The sequence below is a fragment of the Chroicocephalus ridibundus genome, chromosome 20, assembly GCF_963924245.1.
Source record: "Chroicocephalus ridibundus chromosome 20, bChrRid1.1, whole genome shotgun sequence".
NCBI lineage: Eukaryota > Metazoa > Chordata > Aves > Charadriiformes > Laridae > Chroicocephalus > Chroicocephalus ridibundus.
The window spans coordinates 2,711,692-2,732,177 of NC_086303.1; the positions used below are offsets into that span (position 1 = coordinate 2,711,692).

At 51.0% G+C, this 20,486-nt stretch overlaps 1 protein-coding gene and 1 long non-coding RNA gene across 2 annotated transcripts; one reads left to right on the forward strand and one right to left on the reverse strand.

Moving 5' to 3' along the window:
- Positions 1-807: 807 nt before the first annotated feature.
- Positions 808-6,193, forward strand: LOC134525694 (uncharacterized). The gene is made up of 3 exons (XR_010073832.1): positions 808-2,717; positions 4,600-4,686; positions 6,061-6,193. It is a non-coding gene; the product is annotated as an uncharacterized LOC134525694 (long non-coding RNA).
- MAPK13 (mitogen-activated protein kinase 13) lies at positions 4,707-20,478 on the reverse strand. Its single transcript, XM_063356801.1, has 12 exons — positions 18,025-20,478; positions 14,110-14,239; positions 13,662-13,720; positions 12,456-12,564; positions 11,389-11,418; positions 10,900-10,947; positions 9,851-9,965; positions 9,413-9,484; positions 8,053-8,132; positions 7,501-7,579; positions 6,024-6,200; positions 4,707-5,694 (listed from the first exon to the last, which is right to left on the reverse strand). Exons 1-12 carry the CDS (start codon positions 18,141-18,143, stop codon positions 5,615-5,617), a joined length of 1,098 nt encoding a protein of 365 aa, XP_063212871.1. The 5' UTR covers positions 18,144-20,478; the 3' UTR covers positions 4,707-5,614.
- Between the last annotated feature and the right edge of the window lie 8 nt (positions 20,479-20,486).

A 20,486-nucleotide genomic window follows, 5' to 3' on the forward strand; every position in this document is an offset into this window, starting at 1 on the left:
CACGAGGACGGTTGATCTCTACAAACAGATGCCGTCTTTCCACTACCAACCTGCTACGTTTCCTGCTGTCTGTTTTGAGTCACTGGCTGGTATGTACCACAAAAAAACCAAATACCTGCACACCTCCACGGTTCCTGGGCTTGCAGAGCACCAGTTCCCTGTGTTTGTCAGGATATTGGGAGTTGCAGAAGAAATAGCGCTTGGCTCTTGGACGGTGTGCTGAAGGGTCAGGGTACAGCTTGGTGGGTGAATTAAGGAAACCAGAGCGCGGAGCCCACACACCGGCTGTTGAGGTTGCTCTCACCATTTCAGAGCATTCAGCGTCAGCTCACAAAAGAGAAAACTGACTGAGAAACTCCGAAAATATTTTCTGGAAGTACATGCAGCAGAAAGCCTAATACTGAAGAAGCTTTCCTACACGCCATCCCTGAAACGAGCGGGAGTAACATTCGCTCTCACTGACGGCAAAATCTGTGTATGCTGTTGCGTTCATGCTTGTTCTTCTCACACCCGTTCCTATCAGAAGTCCCCGGTGCCTCTTCCATGCTCGTCCTCTGCTCAGACGGACAATTCCCGAAGGGCATCTCAAGTTATTCGCTAAAGCTACGGAGGCTCCTTTTCGGCTACCAGTAGATTGCTCAGTATATCCCTTGATCACAAAGGTGTTTTCTCCCTCAGCCACCATTCCAGACAGCCAGCAAACTCCCTCTTCAGGCCTGCCTGTCCCCTTTTGACGTGGGACAAGATGACTAAGAAATCACACCCTGAATTCCCATTTAAAGTGCTTTATGAGCTCTGTCTGAATGGGTTCTTCACCTTAACAGATGAATTTCTGAAAGAAAGCTCCATGCTCCAGAAGTCTCCATAGATTTACTCACTTTTTCTCTACAAGACTGATCTTTTTAGGACTGTTTCGCACACTCACCTGGATGATGACCCTCTGCTGCTAACCACTGAGCCTCATTTTACCAGGGCAGAAGCAGCTCTAAACGCCTGCAGCTCTCCGAGAGGTTTATGGCAGCTGCAGAGAGCTCCTCTCTGACCTCCGTTAAAGATTACGCAGGGGACATGGCAGCCAAGTCAGATGCCAGGTTCAAAAGGACAATATTTCAACTGCTGTTTGACCGATGCAGCTGGAACTTCTCCCTTCCACCGTTCAAGGAAAAGGCAGGTTGTCTCACACTTGGGAAGAAGAAAGGATGGTCCCTTGCTCTCATCAAGCCGGGGTTCTTCAAGACAGAGTCAGCAGGACACCGCTGCGTGTCCTCCAGCCCAGCTTTTCCAAGCACTTTGTAACAAACCCATTGAATTTCGAGGGAATTTCGAGGGGAATCCAGGAACATCACAAGGGTTCTGTGCTCACTGTCCCCACCTACGAGCAGAGTGAGGCAAAGGGCTTGTATGTGGCCCAAAAAGATATGAGCCAAGAGAAACCGCATCTCATCAGCGCAGAGCATCTGCACAGCTACCGCAGGATAACATCAACACCGTCATATCGAAAAGCTGCAGCCGCTGGAGGGTTATCCCGAGCGCTACACGCCGTGAGCTGCAATGGAGAGACAGCCAAGAAACACGACGTCACTTTGAGCAGTTCCCAGTGGGGATGAGAGCTCAGAAAATTCTGGTAATGTTGCAGTTTTCCCTTATTTGAGGTCTGTACCGCAAAACGAGGTATCACTTAAGGCAAAGAAGAAAATGAAAGAGCGTGCGTCCTGGCTAAACCGAACCAAAGTGACTCAGCAGCTACAGAAGGGGCGGAGAGTTGAGAAATACTGCATATATTACGGAGTTCATACACCTTCTCAACAAATACTTTTCTGTAGCCCTGGGGACTGCGTGCCCTGAGCTCTCGCACAGCAAAGACACTTGTCTCTTGGCATGTGTCCCTTGGGATGGACTTTGGAATCACTGGCTGGATCCGACCAACTGTAATAGGGAAGAAGATGCCAACTAGGAAGATATTCATGCTGCAGTCCAAAGGTGTTATCACAACTAACAGCCGTGCCTGCCTCGCGTCGAAACATCTAATGACTACATCCATAAGCCGTGGATCTGCAGAGACACCCGATTCAGCATGGGTTGAACAAATTTCTGGAGATCCTGAGTAAATATTCAGGCTAACTTGTGCTGAGCTCCCTGCTGCTTCACAGGCTGTGCTGTTAATACATAAAGCGAGTTCAGATACTCTCGCATGAGCCCCAGTCGCACCTCTGGATTGCAGGGTGGGTCTGTGCGCGGCCACCGGCGTACAGGAAAGGATTTGGAACGGTATCGCAATAATTTAGAGATATTTATAGTTTTTTGCTGTCAACTGCAGGCAGAATACATTAGCAAGAGGTCTTAAGAGCTGAACAGCTCTTTGGCAACCAAGCACCTGTAATTGTAGGGAAAAACCGTAGGTCCAAAACAGATCTATATTCACATACATGTTTTGTACATTGTTTTATATCTGACAAACCTGTCTTACTGCTGGTGAGCCTTACACTTGACAGCTTCCCACAACACGCCGCAAAAGGGACCGATGGCATAAGCCTGAGCTCCTGGGCGGACTGTCAGATCACAGAAGCTATTGAACGCGAGTGAATCACAGCTCCCTTACTGCTCAGGATTGTCTCAGCCTTGTAACGTTAATACGGAGGGACATGCAACCTATGCAGACGTTTATTAGAGTTCATTCAAGAAAACGAACGTTTTCCCATCCCTCAGCAAAGCTGCAGGTAGGTGCCTGGTTAGAGAATCACTCTGTATAGATGGCTGTGCGCTTGTATCCTGCTCAGCGTATAACCAGCAGAGAATTAGGTCTTTTTTTTTTGGTTTTTTTTTTGGTTTTTTTTCTGTAAGCACCTCTACAAATTTCGCGTTCGCAATTAGCATTTCTAGGACTGTGATTATTAACCAAAGCCGTGTTTAAGGGAATATGTGACAGGCTGGGGGGCGTTCTAATATATATTTAAAGATTTTTTTTTTTTTTGGTGGGAGCGAAGCATATTCATTCATATTTTGAGCAGGAATAAATAAAGGCCTGCCAGAGGAAAAAAAATAAAAAATCTATTCTGTAGCACTGCAGAGAAGGGATAAATTTCCCCCAAAGACCCCATTGTACTTAGGAAACTCTGGCAATTAACTGTTTAGCGTATGGACAACGAGAATTTCCAAGCATAGAGGAGGAAGGGAAAAATTCTCAAAAAAATACTGTCCGATGTATTGGACGTCACCTCAGACACCGGTGGTCAAGACCTGGCAGTTTAGAATAAGCCACACAAGCACATGTGGGATGTATTTCAAAAGGACTAATGAGAGGTATCGTCTACGAGATCATCAAGATGAATTGGAAAGAGAGCCAGGAACTTGCAGAACAAAAGTCTCAGACTTTGAAACTACGTTGGGAGTCCCTTTACTCCCCAAAACCCGGCTCTTCCACTTTTGCTATCCTGAAGTGTCCCACCCTGGGGATCAGTTACTCTTGGTTTACTCTCAGCACGAGTATTTAGATGCTCATATAAAACCCAAACTCACCAAGGCAAGAACTGTGTAATAACATGGTTGTAACAATACCACTTTCAGATCCCTTTCGCTTATTTTGTTCTTGTAATTATTTTTCATCTCTCCTCTGTTCTAATGGTAATAACATTTCTAGCAAACACCCCTGTGCTGGTGGCTTGGGACACACGGACGCGTACGCATCAAGAAATGCCAGGCTTCAGATGATATCGGTGTACCTCCAGTACATCAAATTACTTTAAAGATCAAAACATTCTTTTAAATGCGAACGAACGAACTATTTAGCATATTGTAGAACCAAAAGATGGAACAAACTTTCCCTGGAGGGAGGACCCAGATGACTGACTGGTTGGTCTGCGTTCGTAAAACAGCCTTCCCCCCTTTATGTATCATACTCTCTTATCACGATGCTATCTCCACACCTTTCCAAAGCAATTAAATCCAGGCAAATCGTCTGGATTTTCTCACATCGTCGTATGTTTTTTCTTGCCTACATCCAGGAGCAAAAAAAAAAAAAAAAAAAAGAGATTATTATGTTGTTTTTCATCTCATATAAACATCTAGACCTACCAAAAAACTGTGTTCGAGCAGGGCTGGATGCGGCTGGCTGGGGACGCTCTCCCCAGCCCAGTGCCAGCAGCACCACACCGTCCCAACCCCGTCACTCGCGGGGGCTCTGAGCACCTGGGAGAAGACGATTCCTTGTAACTACCAAAGAATTACTCACTAAAGAAGTGAAGGCAGTAAAATTTGTCTAGATGAATAAGAAATGCAAAACCTCAATCAAAGGGCAGTAAAGGGAATCTGCGAAGCTGTTACTCATGTTTTCTAGCCGGTAGCGGGTTTCCTGAGATACTCTATTTATTATCTTAGATGTAGACTGAAGGAGCTAATCTCATACCAAGAAACGAAGATATTTGAACTTATTTTCTGTGGCCACTGAGTTGATTTATTGTGTTCCTCTTTCTGCTAGTGCTAGGTTGTTCATGCAACACACTTTTCTGCTCTCCCTCCCCCCAGTACATGAACTTTTCTTAGTTACTTTGAGAGCTGAGCCTTAGGACTGACTATTAACGATTTTCCAAATCATCTATTTAGATGTCTCTTCGTATTGAGGAACAAGCAGCCGTTAAAGAGAACCAAAGCCAGAGGATCCCTGGTTTTGCTGATCCCGCAGGGCAGAAGGTATGAGAATATAGGTGGTGAGGGAGATAAAGGCAGCCTGGAGCAGGCAGGGTGACTCCAGGGAGAGGGTGCTCAGCCAGAGATAAGTGTGGTGGAGGGAGAACCATTGGGGAAACCAGCTGGGCACAAAGGAAGGGCAGCAGGACGGGTAGATTATAACCCAGCTCCGTGGGATACCTGGTCTATCAATGTGGGAAATGGCCTTGAAGTCCCGGGATGTGTTTGCTAGCAATAAGGAGGAGATGGCACTATTCAAAACGCAGGGAATGAAATAAACAGAGCAAAAAAAAAAAAAAAAGAGGAGGCAGCAGCTGTCTGGAGGGGGAAGCACCGTAGCAGGGAGTCGCGTGTATAGCAAGGGTTTGGAGCTGCTCTGAACACAGACCGGTCCCATGATGGACTGGACTCCTGTGGTGTCCTGGCACCGAGACCGTCCCAGCACCCTCGCTGTGCTGGATGCTGCTTGTCTGCACGCGGAGTTGGGTTGGATAAAGTCTTGTTATGCTGAATTTCACTATTTCTGATTATTTTGCCTTGGACTCACTTCCCAGACAATTTTCCCTTTTTCTTTACCTTATCCATAATTAATGTACTAAAACCTGTGCTTGGAAAGCCTAAAGAGAAAAGAGCAATGAAACCGCCGCTCTCTTAAGTGGACAAATAAAAAAAAAAAGTAATAAAGAAACACCAGGTAAAATTCTCCCAGTTAAAGTTTCAATGAGAATATATTTATCTTTTGTCTTGAAAACTGTTTGGGGTGCTTCCCCCTTTAGTAGAATAAAGTCCAATGCCCACAGCACGGCGTCATCCTTGCGTTGGCACCCAGAGAAGTCCCACAGGCCAAACGATGGCCACCAGCACGGCAGCGTGGAGTGGATCCGCTCCATCATCCGGGAGAAGTGAATCCCAGCCACGGCCGCGCCGGTCGCTATAATGACATCCCACTTCGCTTCTTCGAGTCCTTCCGTGCGATGGGACTGAAGGACAAGATCTCCTTGTAAATATGCTCTTGAAAAACAGAACAAAATAACCATGAATGTGCGATCTTAGAGGGCGCAAATGAAAGTTTATGACTGTTATATGTGCAGAGAGGAGGCATTCAGAGGAGGGGATATGGCAGGTACAAGCTGGAAGAGACAAAGCAGAGAGGCAGAAAAAGTCTGCCTGAAGAGCTGGAGGGGTCTTTGCTGAATGCACAAAATCAAGGGCAAGGCCAGGGCGATGTGCGCAATCACCAGCAGGTAATCGCAGCCTTGCCCAGTGTGGGCACAGTAAGGAGAGAGGGGTGGGGAAAGTCTTGTGTTAGCCAGGAACCTCAAAGAAGATAAACTTCTTACTTCTCCACTCGTCTATCGAAAGCTTTTCGTGTTCCAGAGAGTCATCGTAGGACTGTTGGGCTTCTGTCTCCTCCTCGACGTCTCGGAACTGGTCGAAATAGGGGTGAGCCAACGCCTCCGTCGCCGTAAGGCGCTTTTCCACATCCAGCTGCAGCATCTTGTCAAGCAGGTCCACTGCTGTAGGAGAAGACGGCAACAGGGCTAAGCAAGGTGCGACAGAGAACAGGCATCCCGCACACGAGCCCTGCAAGTGATGGGACGGGTGTTTCCAGTACTACATTCTCCAGACCTGAAAATGAAAGAAATTCCTCGACCTCGCCGAGGTAGCGCCGAGCTCCCATCGGAGGGGATGCAAAGGCTGCCCAACAGCAGCCTCAGGGAGCTCTTGCTGACAGAACTGGAGGTGTAAATTGTGCAGAAATAACAAATTAGTCTGGAATAAGCCTTGCTGCACAGGTGGGGCTGCAAGAACACAAAGAGCAAGCCAGTAACTTCAAGGTATTTTTCAGTTTTCATCATTTGCTTTCACTCTGACCCCTGCAACTCAAGTAGTCTTAACATGAGTGATCTATATAGAAACCTATACATCCCTGGTAAACAGGAAGGCAGGAAACTCAGACACCAACTGCTCTGTCAGCCCCGTTCCCCCTTGGTTTTAGCGTCTTAATGCTTTCTTCCTTTCGGCTTTTAGAAGAGTTTTGCTCACTCTCACCTCAAATCTACGTGGGGAGAAAAGCTCCTTGTAAGAGATCAATTTTTACCCTGAAAATTGCACATCTCAGCTGCCTGTTAAAAATATCAATAGACCCAGGTGTTCAACAAACAGTTAGGAGGTAAGCTATACTCTAAAAAATAAATTAAAAAAATCACTGGCGTGGACTGCAGGGCTCTCTTAGCACTTTATCAAAACCTGTGATGCCTTCTCTGCGGAGCTGGAAAATAATAATGAAAAAACAAGAGCTGTTCTGTTTATCTAAATGTTACTGATCATACCAGCACCTGCTTGGCTACAAACAGCGAGATCTGGAAGCCAATATCAGCCAAAATTCATCCCAACTCTCATACCAAGTGGAGCTGATATTTGCAACTGTCCTAATGCCATAATTTGCATCCCACAACCGAGACATCCCGTTATATCCAGCACCCGCTCTCTTCGGGCTTGCTGATAAAAGAGTCAGAAGTTTCCCTCTTCCTTAAATATTGCATGTTACAGGCTGTGTCATTTTAACATTAAAAAAAAGAAAGAAAGTAGTAAATGGCCAAGAACAGCAGAACATCGCCATTGTAATACCAATAAAGAATCATTTTGCTTTTAACTCATATGTATTTGCCCTGGGGAAGGGCAGAGGCACAACCTGCAAGGGATAAAGTTGTAAGAAATTATGAGAAAGAGGAGGAAAAAAACATTGGAGCTGTGGCAGTCAGTCTGCCTCCATCCAGCTGTGAAAGCTCGTGAGAAACGCCGGAGATGACTTACCCTGAGGACTGGCTTTGGGAAAAAGCACAGACAAATCCTTCTTAGGGATTTTAGGAAGGGACTTGATATAGCTCTTCGCCTGAAAGAGAGAGGAAAGCGTAGACATTTACTGCAGGTGGGGAAGTGCCGGGGGCTGTGAAATACGGGTCTTGGGTCTCATGGCTCAGACGGGCAAAGGCAAACCGAGAGAAAACCGAATCATCCCAGATGTCACACTCAAATGACCGGTTTGCAAGGAACTATTTTTATCACTTGAGATGCAGAAATATTCCTGCTTTAAGGGCCAAACTGGATAATAGAGGAGTTCAGTGGTTTTCTGGGGCATCAGGCACCTCACCCAGAGTCCCTGCAATCCACACCAGTTCCCAACGCAACGCCAAATCCATCAGATGTGCCACCAGCAAAGAGAAACATCTTCCTTGCCAAGCACCTTCTGCCAACAGACTTGCTGTCGCAGAAGCAGCACCTCTCCCATCTCAAAGACAGGGCCAAGTTCACCGCTCCCCACCAACCTCTGCCACCAAGACCTGAGTCCACAATGAACTTTCTTACCGCTTTGTCCTCCAGCTTCTCCACGAAGTCTTCTCCTGGATGGCCCGTTACTTTCAGGATCTGAGTCAGTTGATCTAGGTCTGGCAGGCTGCGTTAAAGATCATCCGTCTGGGAGCCACCCCTGGACACCCCCCAACAGCTCAGCCCATGGGCTGGGAACCGGAGAGCCTGAGGACCCGTGGGAGCTACGAGTAGATTATGATACAAACCCAACAGAGCCGCACGAGCAGAGACTCATTGTACCGTCAAAAAGAGCTCCAAGGCTTCTTTCCTAGGATGACATTTTCATCAACGGATAATTTTGCCGGCACAACTCAGCCAGGGCATGTGCCCGTGGGCTTGGGGGTGTGGCGGTGTGCTCTCCCCTTTTCCTACCCCCCGGCTCCTGCTCAAGCCATGGCCATCAGCAGGAGTTGTGATGAGTTGCACTTGAACTGTGGGAGGTGGCTGGCAACATAACCAAAACCCTGTCTGGAGTGGGAACCTGGGTATCTTGTTCCCATGAGAATATGACTGTAGGTCAATTCTCCTACTCCATAAACAGTGGACAGCCCAAGAGCCCTTGGAGCTCTCCTGCATGGCAGCGGCTGCACGCCAGGCTCTCCCCTTGAGTGGGGACGCTCACTTAAGGTTCTTCTCCTCGAGGCTGAGAGATTCCTTGCCGCAACAGGTTCTCGGTAAGTGACTAATAGCATGCTAAACTTTGAAATCTTAGCTAAGGGATCTAAGGATTGATTGTGCATATATAATCCTTTAGACATAAACCGTTGACCAAGTTCTGGGACTAGGACTGGATCCAGCCGCATCCCGACCCCTCTCTGAGAAGAAGTTTAAAAGCCGGGGGGTCCTTTCTGAGCCTCCTGACTCAACGGAGGGGTCTCCCTGAGAGCTTGTCTGACCCCGGCCTCGACGCAGTAAATAACCAAGTGTACCCTGGCATCGAATCTCGTAAAACACTGTCGCATTCACTGCTAACTTTGTTAAATCACTGGTTTATGTTAATAAACATTTCACTACTCTCTTACAAGTGAAGTTATTCACTCCGCCCGCGACAGGGGGATACGGAAGGGTTTGGGGTTGGAGCTATGGCCACGCGAGGTCAGACTAATGATTTAGAGCACACGTGGCCAGCACAGAGGTGTATTTCTAAGGGTGGCTGGGCCCCCTCCCATCTTCTCTCTGTTTTCCTCACCAAAAAGACTGTGATTGGTCTGTACTGACTGTAATGGGTCCCTGCGATTACCCCTTGGTAAACCAGACCGACACCTGCTTTTCTCAGTAACCTCATTCATAAAAGCGCTTTCACGCACACCAAGAATTATTACTCCCCCCAGGGAAAAGGTTCAGCTTGAAAGGATACAGTCTTTTCCTTTAAACAGCGTTTTCCCGGTCAGCATTTCTGCCATGATACAGCCAATAGACCAGATATCCACTGTTCAGAGAGAAAAAGGGAGAAAAAAAAAAAGGAAAAAAAGAAAAATGGACAGTAAAAAGGCAGCAATGATTGCTGGGGCTGCTGCTTGCTTTGTGTTTTGGGGCAGGCACCGATTTAAATTTCACTCCCATTTTCCACCCTCCCCTGTTCTTTCTATGCTGCTAAAATCTCTGCTTTCATCATTTCCCGCAGGCACCAGCTTTGGGAGTTGTGCAACAGCTCTGGGACTCGCTCCGCTCCAGGGGACACCGATGATAAAGAAGAAAAACATCTGGAGGGTTACGTGAGATTTGACCCAGGCGTGACAGCAGGATCCCCGGGCTCGTCACCAGACGGTGACACCACCGACGCCAGGCAGCTCACCTGTCTGGTTGTAATGCATCCAGTTCAGAATGACTTCTGGGGCTCTGTACCAGCGCGTCACCACGTAGCCCGTCATCTCAGCATCAGCGTGTCTGGCCAAGCCAAAATCCAAGATCTGCAGGTGACCAAAGGAAGAGGGAGAAGGAAGGGCAGGAAAGAAAAGAGAAATCCTACGGGCAAGTGAGAATCTACTTCTAAAAGGAAACGAAGCCGATCCAATCAGATAATAACGAAGGCCCCAACTACACCAGAGCCACCCACGGGACGGTACAAAGAACTAACAGGTTTGTCTTAATTCCACTGTAAATTGCAAGCCGGCTGCAAAACCAGTTGTGTGAAGACCCTGCCGAAAGGACCAGAGCTGTGGGCTACCTGGAAGGTCGCTTCCTTTCTTGAAGCTTAAGTTTCAACTCTCTGAGCTTTATTTAATTGAGTTGTTCTATAACCTGGCGGCAAAGATGTGCTGGGAGCCACCCCGACTCACCCTTTCCTATAAAAACACCTTGCAGCTGGCAGGGGGTGGCCTCTCCCTTAATGCTGGAGATGAACGTAGCTTGACCCAACCTTTACGGACAATGGAGCCATTCCCTGTAATATGTGTTACAGAAAACACACGCTGGAGCACCGCACCAGCGAGCTGCAAGCAAATCCTTCAGAGCAACACTGAAAAGAACTTTGGCTGGAATCACAACCATCACGTCAAGGAGAACCAAAGGGTAACCGTGGTTGAATCCAGTTATCCTTCAGGGATCGCTCACCTAACGCGAGGATTGCTCAGCAGTACTGAATTTATTTAGGAAGGCATTACGATCTGCCATGCCACAGGAATTACGGCGACAGGATGTTCATTCCAAGTCTTGGGCCCTGATTCAGCAAGTTACATCAGCAGGTGAGTATTTCCCACTGCCTGCAACCGCCGAGTAATGAAACGCCTCGAATCGAGTCTCGGAAGGCAAGAGGAAACATGACGGTGCCAAATTCCTGCTGGCAGAGCAGTTCCTCCACAATCTGATACGCTACGTGCTACAGAGGGGCGCTTTTCCACCTACCTTTAGCTGACAGTCTTCGTTCACAGCCAGGTTTCCTGGCTTCAGGTCCTACAACAGACAAAAGCAGAATCATAAGGATGTTTGTATTTGCAACGCGTCAACACGAGCCTCAGCCAAACCTCTGCTCATCTTTGGTGGGATCCCATAACAGCCCGAGCCCAGCACTGATACGGCAAAGACAGCGTGCCTGCTGTACTGTACAGCTTTAGATCACGGCTTTATTTTTTCCTGAAACAGTTTGAATTCAAAAAGCATCATAAAATGCTTCTCAGCTCATCAGAAAACACAACGTTTCCCCAAAATGCCGCACAAATGAGCAAATCCAAACACATACAGGGTGTAGGAGGGAAAAGCGGGAGGACACCAGAGAGACCTTAGAGCAGACGAGGCTATTAGCGAAATGATGTTTAGGAATTTATTAACTTTACGACCAAGCTGTGTTTTCTCCTAAACAGACGAAATTCAGAGTAAGAGCGCACATGAACTTACCCTGTGGATGATGCCGGCCGAATGGATATACTGCAATAAAAAGAGGAGCCACAATGTGAGCACCAGCAGACAAGACTTTCTGTTCTCCAGCAGAGAAACGAGAGCTACGAACAAGACCTTGCCCCCAGCCCCCCCAAAGCAGCAGTTTGACAAGAAATCTCCGCACTGAATTTCTGACAGTGTCTGCAGTTAACGTCGCCACCCCAAAAAAAAAGAGGCATAGAGCCGCAGAGGAGGTACGGAGCAATGGTTCCTTAGAGCGAGTGCACTGATAGCTTCAAACTATCAAAGGCATCGGGGTTACAGGTAGGAACATGGTGAGCAGAGGACCTGAAAACTTGGTCGGTTTGGGTGTTGAACCACATGAAAAAAAAAAAATAAATCTCATCGTTAAAATTGGAAATCAGATCCGAGTTGCAGAAACTGACTACGTGGCTTTTCTCACACCGGTTAAACCTTCCGTGTGTTCTTCCCCCCTTTACTTAAACTGAAGATAACAGCGAGCTGGGGAAAGGTGTGATTAAGGTGAACTCGTTAATGCCTGTAAGCCACGGCTCCGACTCCCGGTGAAGGACATTACAGAGGGCAGCGGTAAGACGTTGTCTCCACACCCCAGGGTCTGCAGCGGTTGCTTTCTGCTCTCTCAAAAGCCAGTTACAGCAGCAGGTTCCTCCCGTATTCTATTGAATAGAAAATCATCCCCTCTGTCTTTTCCCCCAAGAGCCTGCTAGGAATTCAGCAGAAGCTCCTTTTGCTACCAGCCTCTTCCTTTTTACGTGGAATTTTGCTAAGGGTTTGGGCTGACACAACCACTGTCACAGGAGAACCATCGCAAGGTCTCTGACTGCCGATTGCTCCGGTACCCGAGTGACTGACGTGAACAAACAGTCATTTTATTGATGCGTGCTGGAACGAGAGGAGTTCAACAGCAAATGTCTGTTCTCGGGGGATGCATAAACCCCCCGAATCTCCCCATACAGTGCTGGAAGGGGGTTTAGTGATGGTCAACCACTGGTGACGTGTAGAGGAGACACGGGGAGTCACTAAACTCCTCCAGACCCACCTACCTTCAGCCCTTTCAGCATTTGGTAGACCAGGTACTGGATCTTTTCATCACTGAATTCATGTCCCATGATCTTTTGTAAATCTGTCCGCATGTACGGCATCACCAGGTAGCTAAAAGGCAGTAAGACAAGGCCCTGAGTCTAGAAGAAAAACACAGGGAACCAGGCTAGCCTTGTTCTCACTGGTTTGGGGGTTTTTTTGGCTGTGTTACTGTAACTAAGAGGAGTTGTGACAGTGTCCCCAGCTACGCTAGCACAGCCTGCAGTGATGCTGGGCTTTCAACCTGCTCTGAAAATTGCTCTTTCTCCTTCCCTCGTATTGGATATCTGACATCAAGTAACAACAAGAGTCTTCCAAAACTTTAATGATCTTGAATTAGTTTACTTTAGACCTCAATTATCAATTCCAGACAGCCTCACACCACCCGGGAGCTGAAACATCTTGCGCAGCTTTAAAGAGTCTTGCAAAACTGCTGCGTTGGCTCCCAAATTTATCTTTGTAATGTTCTGCGGCCCTGCCTGAGATGACAACATCTCGCTTCCTTCAGTCTTTGGCCTGCCTACTGAGACTGCTAATTAGTTGACGGTCTTCCAGCAGGAACCGCTCTGAGAACCCTCAGACGCTTTTCCCGCAGGCTGCCAAACACCTGGCCGTCAGCCCAAAACCCAGACCCCGGCACACGCTGCTCGTGCTCAAGGACGGGGAAGGGAAAACGACTCGTCCAACCTGACCATCAACACTGAGGGAAATGCCAAAAAAAAAAAAAAAAAAAAAGAACAGTCAGAATCAAGATGAAGAGAAAGCCAGATCTTTAAAATTCCCAGTTTAATTGCCCCAGGGCCTGGTGAACAAGACTTCTCCCGTTCCGAGTGCAGCCTCACACAGGCAGTGCCTTAGCATGGATCACGCTGCGTGTGATGCCCCATGGCATGCGGTGCCTCCTCGTTACATCCCTCGCTCTCTATATACCGTGTTCTCCCAGCTGTGAGCATGGCATGGCATCTCTTGACGTATTCCGGGTGTTTTACCCACAGGAACTGACTTGGTTTTTTGATTTTTCCCTGTTATTTGGGGATGTTGGGCTTTGCTCTGGCCCCTTTTCAGCTCGCTGTGTTGGGCTGCGCCCCAACCTGAGCTGTTACCCGGCGTGACGGGTGTCTTGGGCAATGGCTGAGTCTGGAGAGAACGAACGCAAAAACCAAACTTACAAGTCCTGGAATCCCTGGTAGGAGGCGGCGGAGGTGAAGACGTCAAGCAGCCCAATGACCTGACGGGGAAGAGAAGTCCACATTGAAACCTGGAAAGCATTTGCTGTGCACGTGGGACTCGGGGGGCAGCTCTCCATCGGCACGCGCGTGTGGGTGAGCACCCAGAACTCCATCTGAGGAATCCGAGGACTCCTCACTATGCTGCGCGGCTGCTTTTCCTCTTACTAATGCACGGGAGCACCCATTACACATCTGCTTCAGCCTGGTGCCAACTGGGCGCAGCAGGCAGGCAGCAGTCAAACCCCGAGACTGCCCGCGCGTGCCAAGCGTCAGGACCTCTCGATTACAACGAAGGTGATGCCACCAGAAAGGACTCGCTCCCAGGTGGCAAGAAAATGCCCCTTGTTTCAGCAGGAATAGAGAGAGAAAAAAAAAAGAGAGTACTTACGTTCTCGTGTTGCATGTGCTTCAGCAGCATGAGCTCTCTGTACGCTCTCTTGGCAAAGATCTCTGACTGGAACGGGCGGCAGAGCTTCTTGATAGCCACTTTCTCCCCTGTCTTCTTGTCGATGGCTGAACTGCGGCAGACAAATAAAAACCAGTTCTGACACGGGCAGTGCGTTTTTAACGAATTTTGCAATAGCAAAGGTCTTCTCTTCGAGAAGAGCTAATTCTGGGCCTCGCAGAAGAACGGCAAAGAAAAGCCCCTCGGTCTTTCCCAGTGGAGCTCTGCGCACAGAGGTGTCACCATGAGCCAGCGGAACACAGCCCGTGCTCCTTGGAGGGCGAGGTGGGACACCAAGCAAAGTATGAGTGACCCGGTCTTTATTTCCCTTAACCTGCAGGAGTGAGCTAGCAGGACCGCGAGAAGAGGCAGACACAAACGGCGAAAGGTCAGGATTAGGTCTAACTCTGCCGTCTCCTTCCCTACCGCGTGGAGATAAGGGAATAAAGCAATTCCTGCTTCACCATCTGCTTGGGGGTTGTTGTCTTTTAAAGGTCCGTCAGCCTCTTCGTTGTATTCCGGAGCAAAGGCAGCGGAGGTCACACACCGAAAACACAGGCTGCGGGAATTCATTCTCCCGCGTTCAGGATCTGTGATGCCGTACGTGTGCTTCTGTGGAACAGCGGGTCTGGCTGAAAATGGGAGTCTTTTACAAAGCTGATGAAAACGTGGTACAACAGCCGTCGCTGGGGACGTGACGCGTTATTCCCTCTGGTGGCGTTTGCTGTCTGCGGCCGGGCAGGGCGACCCCACCACACTTTCTCCGCTCTTTGGTCAGGCCCCAGGTTTCACCAGATAAGAGGAGGGGAGGGAGCTCCTCGGGCAGGGACAGCTGTAATTCGGGATTCTCGGTATTTTTCAGGGGGGTCTCAGTGCACCCCGTTACACATTGCTGCCTCGGGCCCTCCTCGACCCCTCCCAAGAGGCGAACAGGGTTTGCCGAGGGGCAAATCACGCTGTGGGTTTCCAGAGCGGTTCCCGTCCTTTGTAAATCCTTATCTCGCGGGGAAAGGGAAGGGCTATAAATCGGCACGTTCACTCCCACGCGCAGCTGCACAGCCTAACCCGAGCCCTCGTGAACGCTGGCGTTAGCGCTTCGCGCGCATCCTCCAGCCTCCCACAGACACTTTTTTTTCCCCCGCTTCCTTCTCCGAAGGGACGCGGGATTCACCCCCACCGGTCCCCGGCGGCAGCCACGGCTCCTTCCTCGAGGCCCTGGGAGCACCCGAGACGAGGAGGGGCAGGTACCATAAAGCTGTAGAGCGACGTCACCGTGAGCTGCAGGGCCATCACTCAGAGGCCAGACTTCATAAAGTGAATAAACAGGGAACTGCCGTCTGTAATAACGCAATCAAACAGCGCATTTTGCTGGGTTTAGGGCTGATTACAGTGGGAGAGGCAGGAATATCCCGCTCCGCCTGGCTTTTCCTTGGGTTCAACACTGAGCAGGGGTCACCAGTTCCTTGCTGCAAATCTTGGGAGTCTCTTGCGCAGCTTTTTCTCCTCTGTCGGCCACAAGCGGTCGGTTGTTCTGCGTCCCCCGGCAGCCTGGGCTGTCAGCAGCTCCCATCAACCTCCTCGATACCATCGGGCAATCTCCCCGCTCTTGGCCACCGAGGTCCCTGCCGGTCGCTCTAAGTTGCGCGTGACGAGAGCAGAGACATCCCTCGAGAGGCGCGATGGCCATTTTGTCGACGCATTCAGATGGGGAAAGCAAAGGGAGTGCAGGAACGGCCACGCGAGGCAGCTTCAGCGCTGAAGATGGCGTGGGGTATCGCGGGAGGACAGGGAAGGGGTGGCTCCGTTTCGGGATTTCAGCGGGTGTCGGCAGAGGGGACAACACAGCGTTAACTGTTCTGAGAAGCGAGGGAAGTAAGAGGAAGGGACTCGGGTCACGTAGTCAAACAACTTCTGCAGAATTCAGGGCAGACTTCCTAATCTGAGGGTGCGTGTTCTCACCTGCGTTCCAGCCTGCGGAGCATGGATCTATCCCACAGGACAGTTCGGGTGACGGAGCTGCAGCCTGCCCAGCAGGGACGCGACCGTCCCCCTTGCCGTGAGGCACAGCTGAGAGTTAATTCAGCTGCCGCCGTCGGGAGAACCCACCATGTTCTTCCCAGCACAGGTTTGATGAACGGCTGAAGTTCGGGATGACCCTGGGCAGGCAGAGCCGTGGCCCCGGCAGAGATCGGCCCGACCAGCGTTGGAGGGGCCAGAAGACTCTTCTTCCACAATTACACTCAACTAGAAGCCAAATCACTACAGGTTTTGGCAGAATTAATGAGGGAAGAAACGCATCTTTGCTGTTTTGCTGGAGTTTCTCAGTTGCTCGAGCTGTAACAGCCGGCGGCTCCCCGTAACGCTGCGATCGGCAAAGCTTCCCGGCGATTCCCAGCAGAGGACAGCAAATCCCAACCCCACAGGCATCCACCTCCGCTTCGTGCAGGGATCGGCACCAACCCCCTGCTGAGCACTGCCCGTGCCACACCACCACCCCGCACCCTCCCTCCACCTCCGGAGCAGCCGAGGCTTTCCCTGGGACCAGGAAAAGACTTGGCATCATCCTGTTGGGTTTTTTCTACTGGGCAAGGAAACTTGGGAAAGATTTCTCTTCCCTGTCTTTATTTTCTTTTCTTCCTTCTTTCCTTTATGATAAAACCCAGAAAACACTGGACAAACGTCAAAACCGCCAAGTTTAGCCTTCGATTTTGCAGGACTCATTTAAAGCATCTCAGAAGCTTAAATGCACCCGGGCAGCAGCACGGGGGAAGGCAACACCGGGTGCCTCTTTGTAAACAGGCAGCCAGGGGACAAGGACAGAGCGCGGGCCCCGGGGTTCCGGGATCCGGGGATCCGTTCTGCGGCAGCCGGCACAGACTTTGCCCGGCGCCTACAAAAGGAGACACACCTATTTTTTTTTTTTTTTTTTTTAGCAGCTCGGCGCGTTATGAAACAAGAGCTTCCTCCGGATCCCGTCAGGCGGGTGCTTCATATCGAATCGAACCTTTCAAACAGTCGCCCGTCTCCCCCTCCCCGTCCGACAGCGTAAAAACCAAGCGAGGTCCGACTTCTGCTTGCTCTCGCCGCGGGCACCGCTGCCCAACTGATTAATTAACTTCGCAGCTCTCCCGTAGGCTGAGGATTATCATCAGCCAGGGAGAAGTCCCAGTCCGGTACTAGTCCTGGTTTACGATCACTTCTTTCTATTTGCTGATCCCAAGCTGGAAGCAGGACCAAGGCAGGGGTCGTGTTGTCCAGCTCCTTTCCCCAGGCAGCCCAGCAGCATCAGCTGCCTTGGACCAAGGCAGCGGGGACACACTGCAGGGGACACGCTGCAGCCACCCCTCTTCCACCACCCACCTCCGTTACCACCTACAAATCGCTTTCAGACACCCCGGTATTCCCTCCCCCCTGCCCCACACAGACTTTGCTGCCAGACAGAACACTTCACGCAAAGCCAGAGACCAACGCAGCGCGAAAGCTGCCCGACCCCCCCGGCGCGGAGGTGACACCCCAAGCTGCCTCTCCTGGTCCTCGAGCCGCTGCCCAAGGTCGCCTGTTGTCCCTAAAGTCCATCACGGCCACCGAGGTGAGTCCAGGTGGGAAACTCTCCCCTCCGAGCCCACCCAGGGCGACGACAGGAGGAAACATCTCAGTTTCTTCAAGCCACCAAGTCTCCAAGCCGCTGCCCACTGCACCGGAGCAGGAGGGAAACCGCCTTCATCACACATGCAAATGGCCTTTCCTAATGGAGGGGTGCTGACAGGCACCTCCTCGCTCCCCCCACACACACACACCGGCGCAACACTTCAAACACCCCCAGCTCACCCCGTGCCGTGCCGGCAGGACCCCACTCACCAGACGGAGCCGTAGGCTCCCGACCCCACGGGGTGGAGGGACGTGTATCTCCTGGGCAGCTCCCAGAGGGTTTTGTTCACCTCCTGTCTGTAAAAGCCTCTTCTCCTTGCGATGTTCATCGCCCGGCGGGAGCGGGACTGCCACCCCCCCAGAGTACTGGAGTGCGGGAGGGCTCCTGGGGTGAGACAGGGACAGCGAGGCCGCCTGCGCTGCTGCAAAAGGCTCTAGCGAGTTTCCTTCTCTGTTTTCAGCTGTTGCGAGCGTGAAGGGACATGTCTTTGGGCCCTCCTCCCTCCGCCTCCACATCGGCGGAGGTGAGGCATCAGGTTTCCCGACACGCCTCGGTCGCGTCCAGGTGCCTCTGGACTCCGGAACGGGCGCTGAGCACCCACCCAGCCCCGCCGCAGGAACACCGCCGGGAGACCCACCGCCACCGACGGCTCTCCCGCTTCTGCTTCCACCCGGCCGCCAGCCGAGAAATGTCCTCGTGGGGCTCGGAGGGGGTCTCGTGAAATCCCCGCTCTGAACCAGCGGATGAGTAAGGACTCGTCGAGCCGGGGAATCCGGGGAACAAGCCACAGCGCCTCGTCAGACAAGCGGGGACATTCTTCTTCCCAGCTGATGGAAGACAGCTCCAGGCTCGTGACGGAGGACACCGGGGTGTTACATCCACACGAGAGCAAGGATGGCGATTTTTCTCCCAAGCCTGGCGTCCCAGCAGAGCGGGGACATGGTGGAAGCCGGCTGAGGTTCTCCACCTTCGTCCAGGTGACTGCAGCGCGGAGGCTGAGGAGCAGCTGCGAGACGGGACCATCCTGAGAACTGTTTGTCTCCAGGCTTTGCTGGGTCTGGTTTCACCCCCTGCAGCAGGGGGTCTTCTCACCCCTTTTCGGGTCTCCACAGTCAGTTCTCTGCTGTGCCTGTCCGCGCCGGCCCGCGAGAAGGTCCGTTCCTGGGAAGGCAGAGAACTCCTCGCCATTTTGCTCCAACTTTCGGAGGCTCAGGAGGGGCTCCCAGACCGGAGGTAGGAGCACCCAAGGAACGTCCCCAAGGAAGTGACTAAGCTGGGCCCTACCGAGCCGGCCCCGCGGCTCGTGCCGGGCTCTGCCCCACCAACCTCAGCCCTGCCCGAAGCCTCACCCGCGAAGGCGTCCCTGCTCCCAGCGCGTCCGGGCGGCAGGATTACAGCCAGGTTACCCGATAAATAGGAATTACTGAAAAAGCCCCAACAGATTCATTTTTCCTGCTTACAGGCAGCCTCTGCAACACAGATCAGCGCTGGCCCTTCAAACGGCCGTGGCAAGGGCTGTTTTATCGAACACAAACCGGGCACAAGGTGCCGGGGCAGTTTTTTTTACCCTTGTTTACATCAATCCGTGTAAATAAGCCCCGGCTGCAGCAAGAGCGCAGCCAGGAAATAAACCGGTTTCTATAAATACACCTGTGAGCAAGAGGGGTTACGGCAGCAGCTCCCGAACACCCGCGAAGGGGTAACTCATTCGTCACTTCACGAGCACGGCTCTTGCTCAACCACGCGTGCACGTGCGGGCAATCAGCGCGCAATTAAGGAGTTCGGAATATCTAGGGCATGGCTCGGCTGTGGAAAGATGAATTCATTCCAGTGACCGATTCAAATTGAAATTGGAAACCTTGACTCAAGCGATTTGATTTTGGAGGTGCACTTGATGTTTTTTCCCCCCCAGTTCAATTCTCACCGATTTTAGTGTATACATATATTTTTATTTCTTTTTTTTTTTTTTGCTAACTAGGATATATTATAACGGAGAACATTCAGGAATTGTGGAATATTTTTTTTTCTCCCAGAAAACACAGACAGGTCCAGTTTAGGCATTTTTCGTCTCCACTGGTCCCAAGGCAAGCGCAAGGTGAACACAGGCGGGGAGGCGGCTCCGTGTCCCCAACACTTCTCCATGTCCCCAACACTCCTCCGTGCCCGTACTCGGAGCAGCTGCTGCAGAGCTCCGGGACGGGGGAGCCCACACGTCATGGCTACCGGACTCGGACCAGCACAAGCCACCCTGGTTTATCAAGGCCTGGGAACTTCGGTTCCTGAGGCTGTTCGAGTGGGAGGGACACAGCTTCGGGCGATCGTTCTTCCGAGTGAAAGTCAGCAAATCTCCGCTACGGAGAGCCACGATGCTCCTGCCCCCACGAACACCCTCCACCCTAACGAGACAGCAGCCGAAGAGGAAGAAAAATCACTTTTAAATAGCAAACCAGCACAAACCAGTACTACCGGGGATGTGCCCCAGGTCCGGGCAAGCAGCAGGACGTGGCCTATGGTGTTAATACGCGCTTGCCTACGCTACACAGAAAATAAAAGTATTTTTTCTGTGTCCAGTACTCGTGGTCAGACTCTGAGCTGGTTTTGCAGCAAAGAATTCCCTTGGGACACACGGACACGAGCCCGGTGTCAGGAGACACTCAGTCAAGGAGTCACC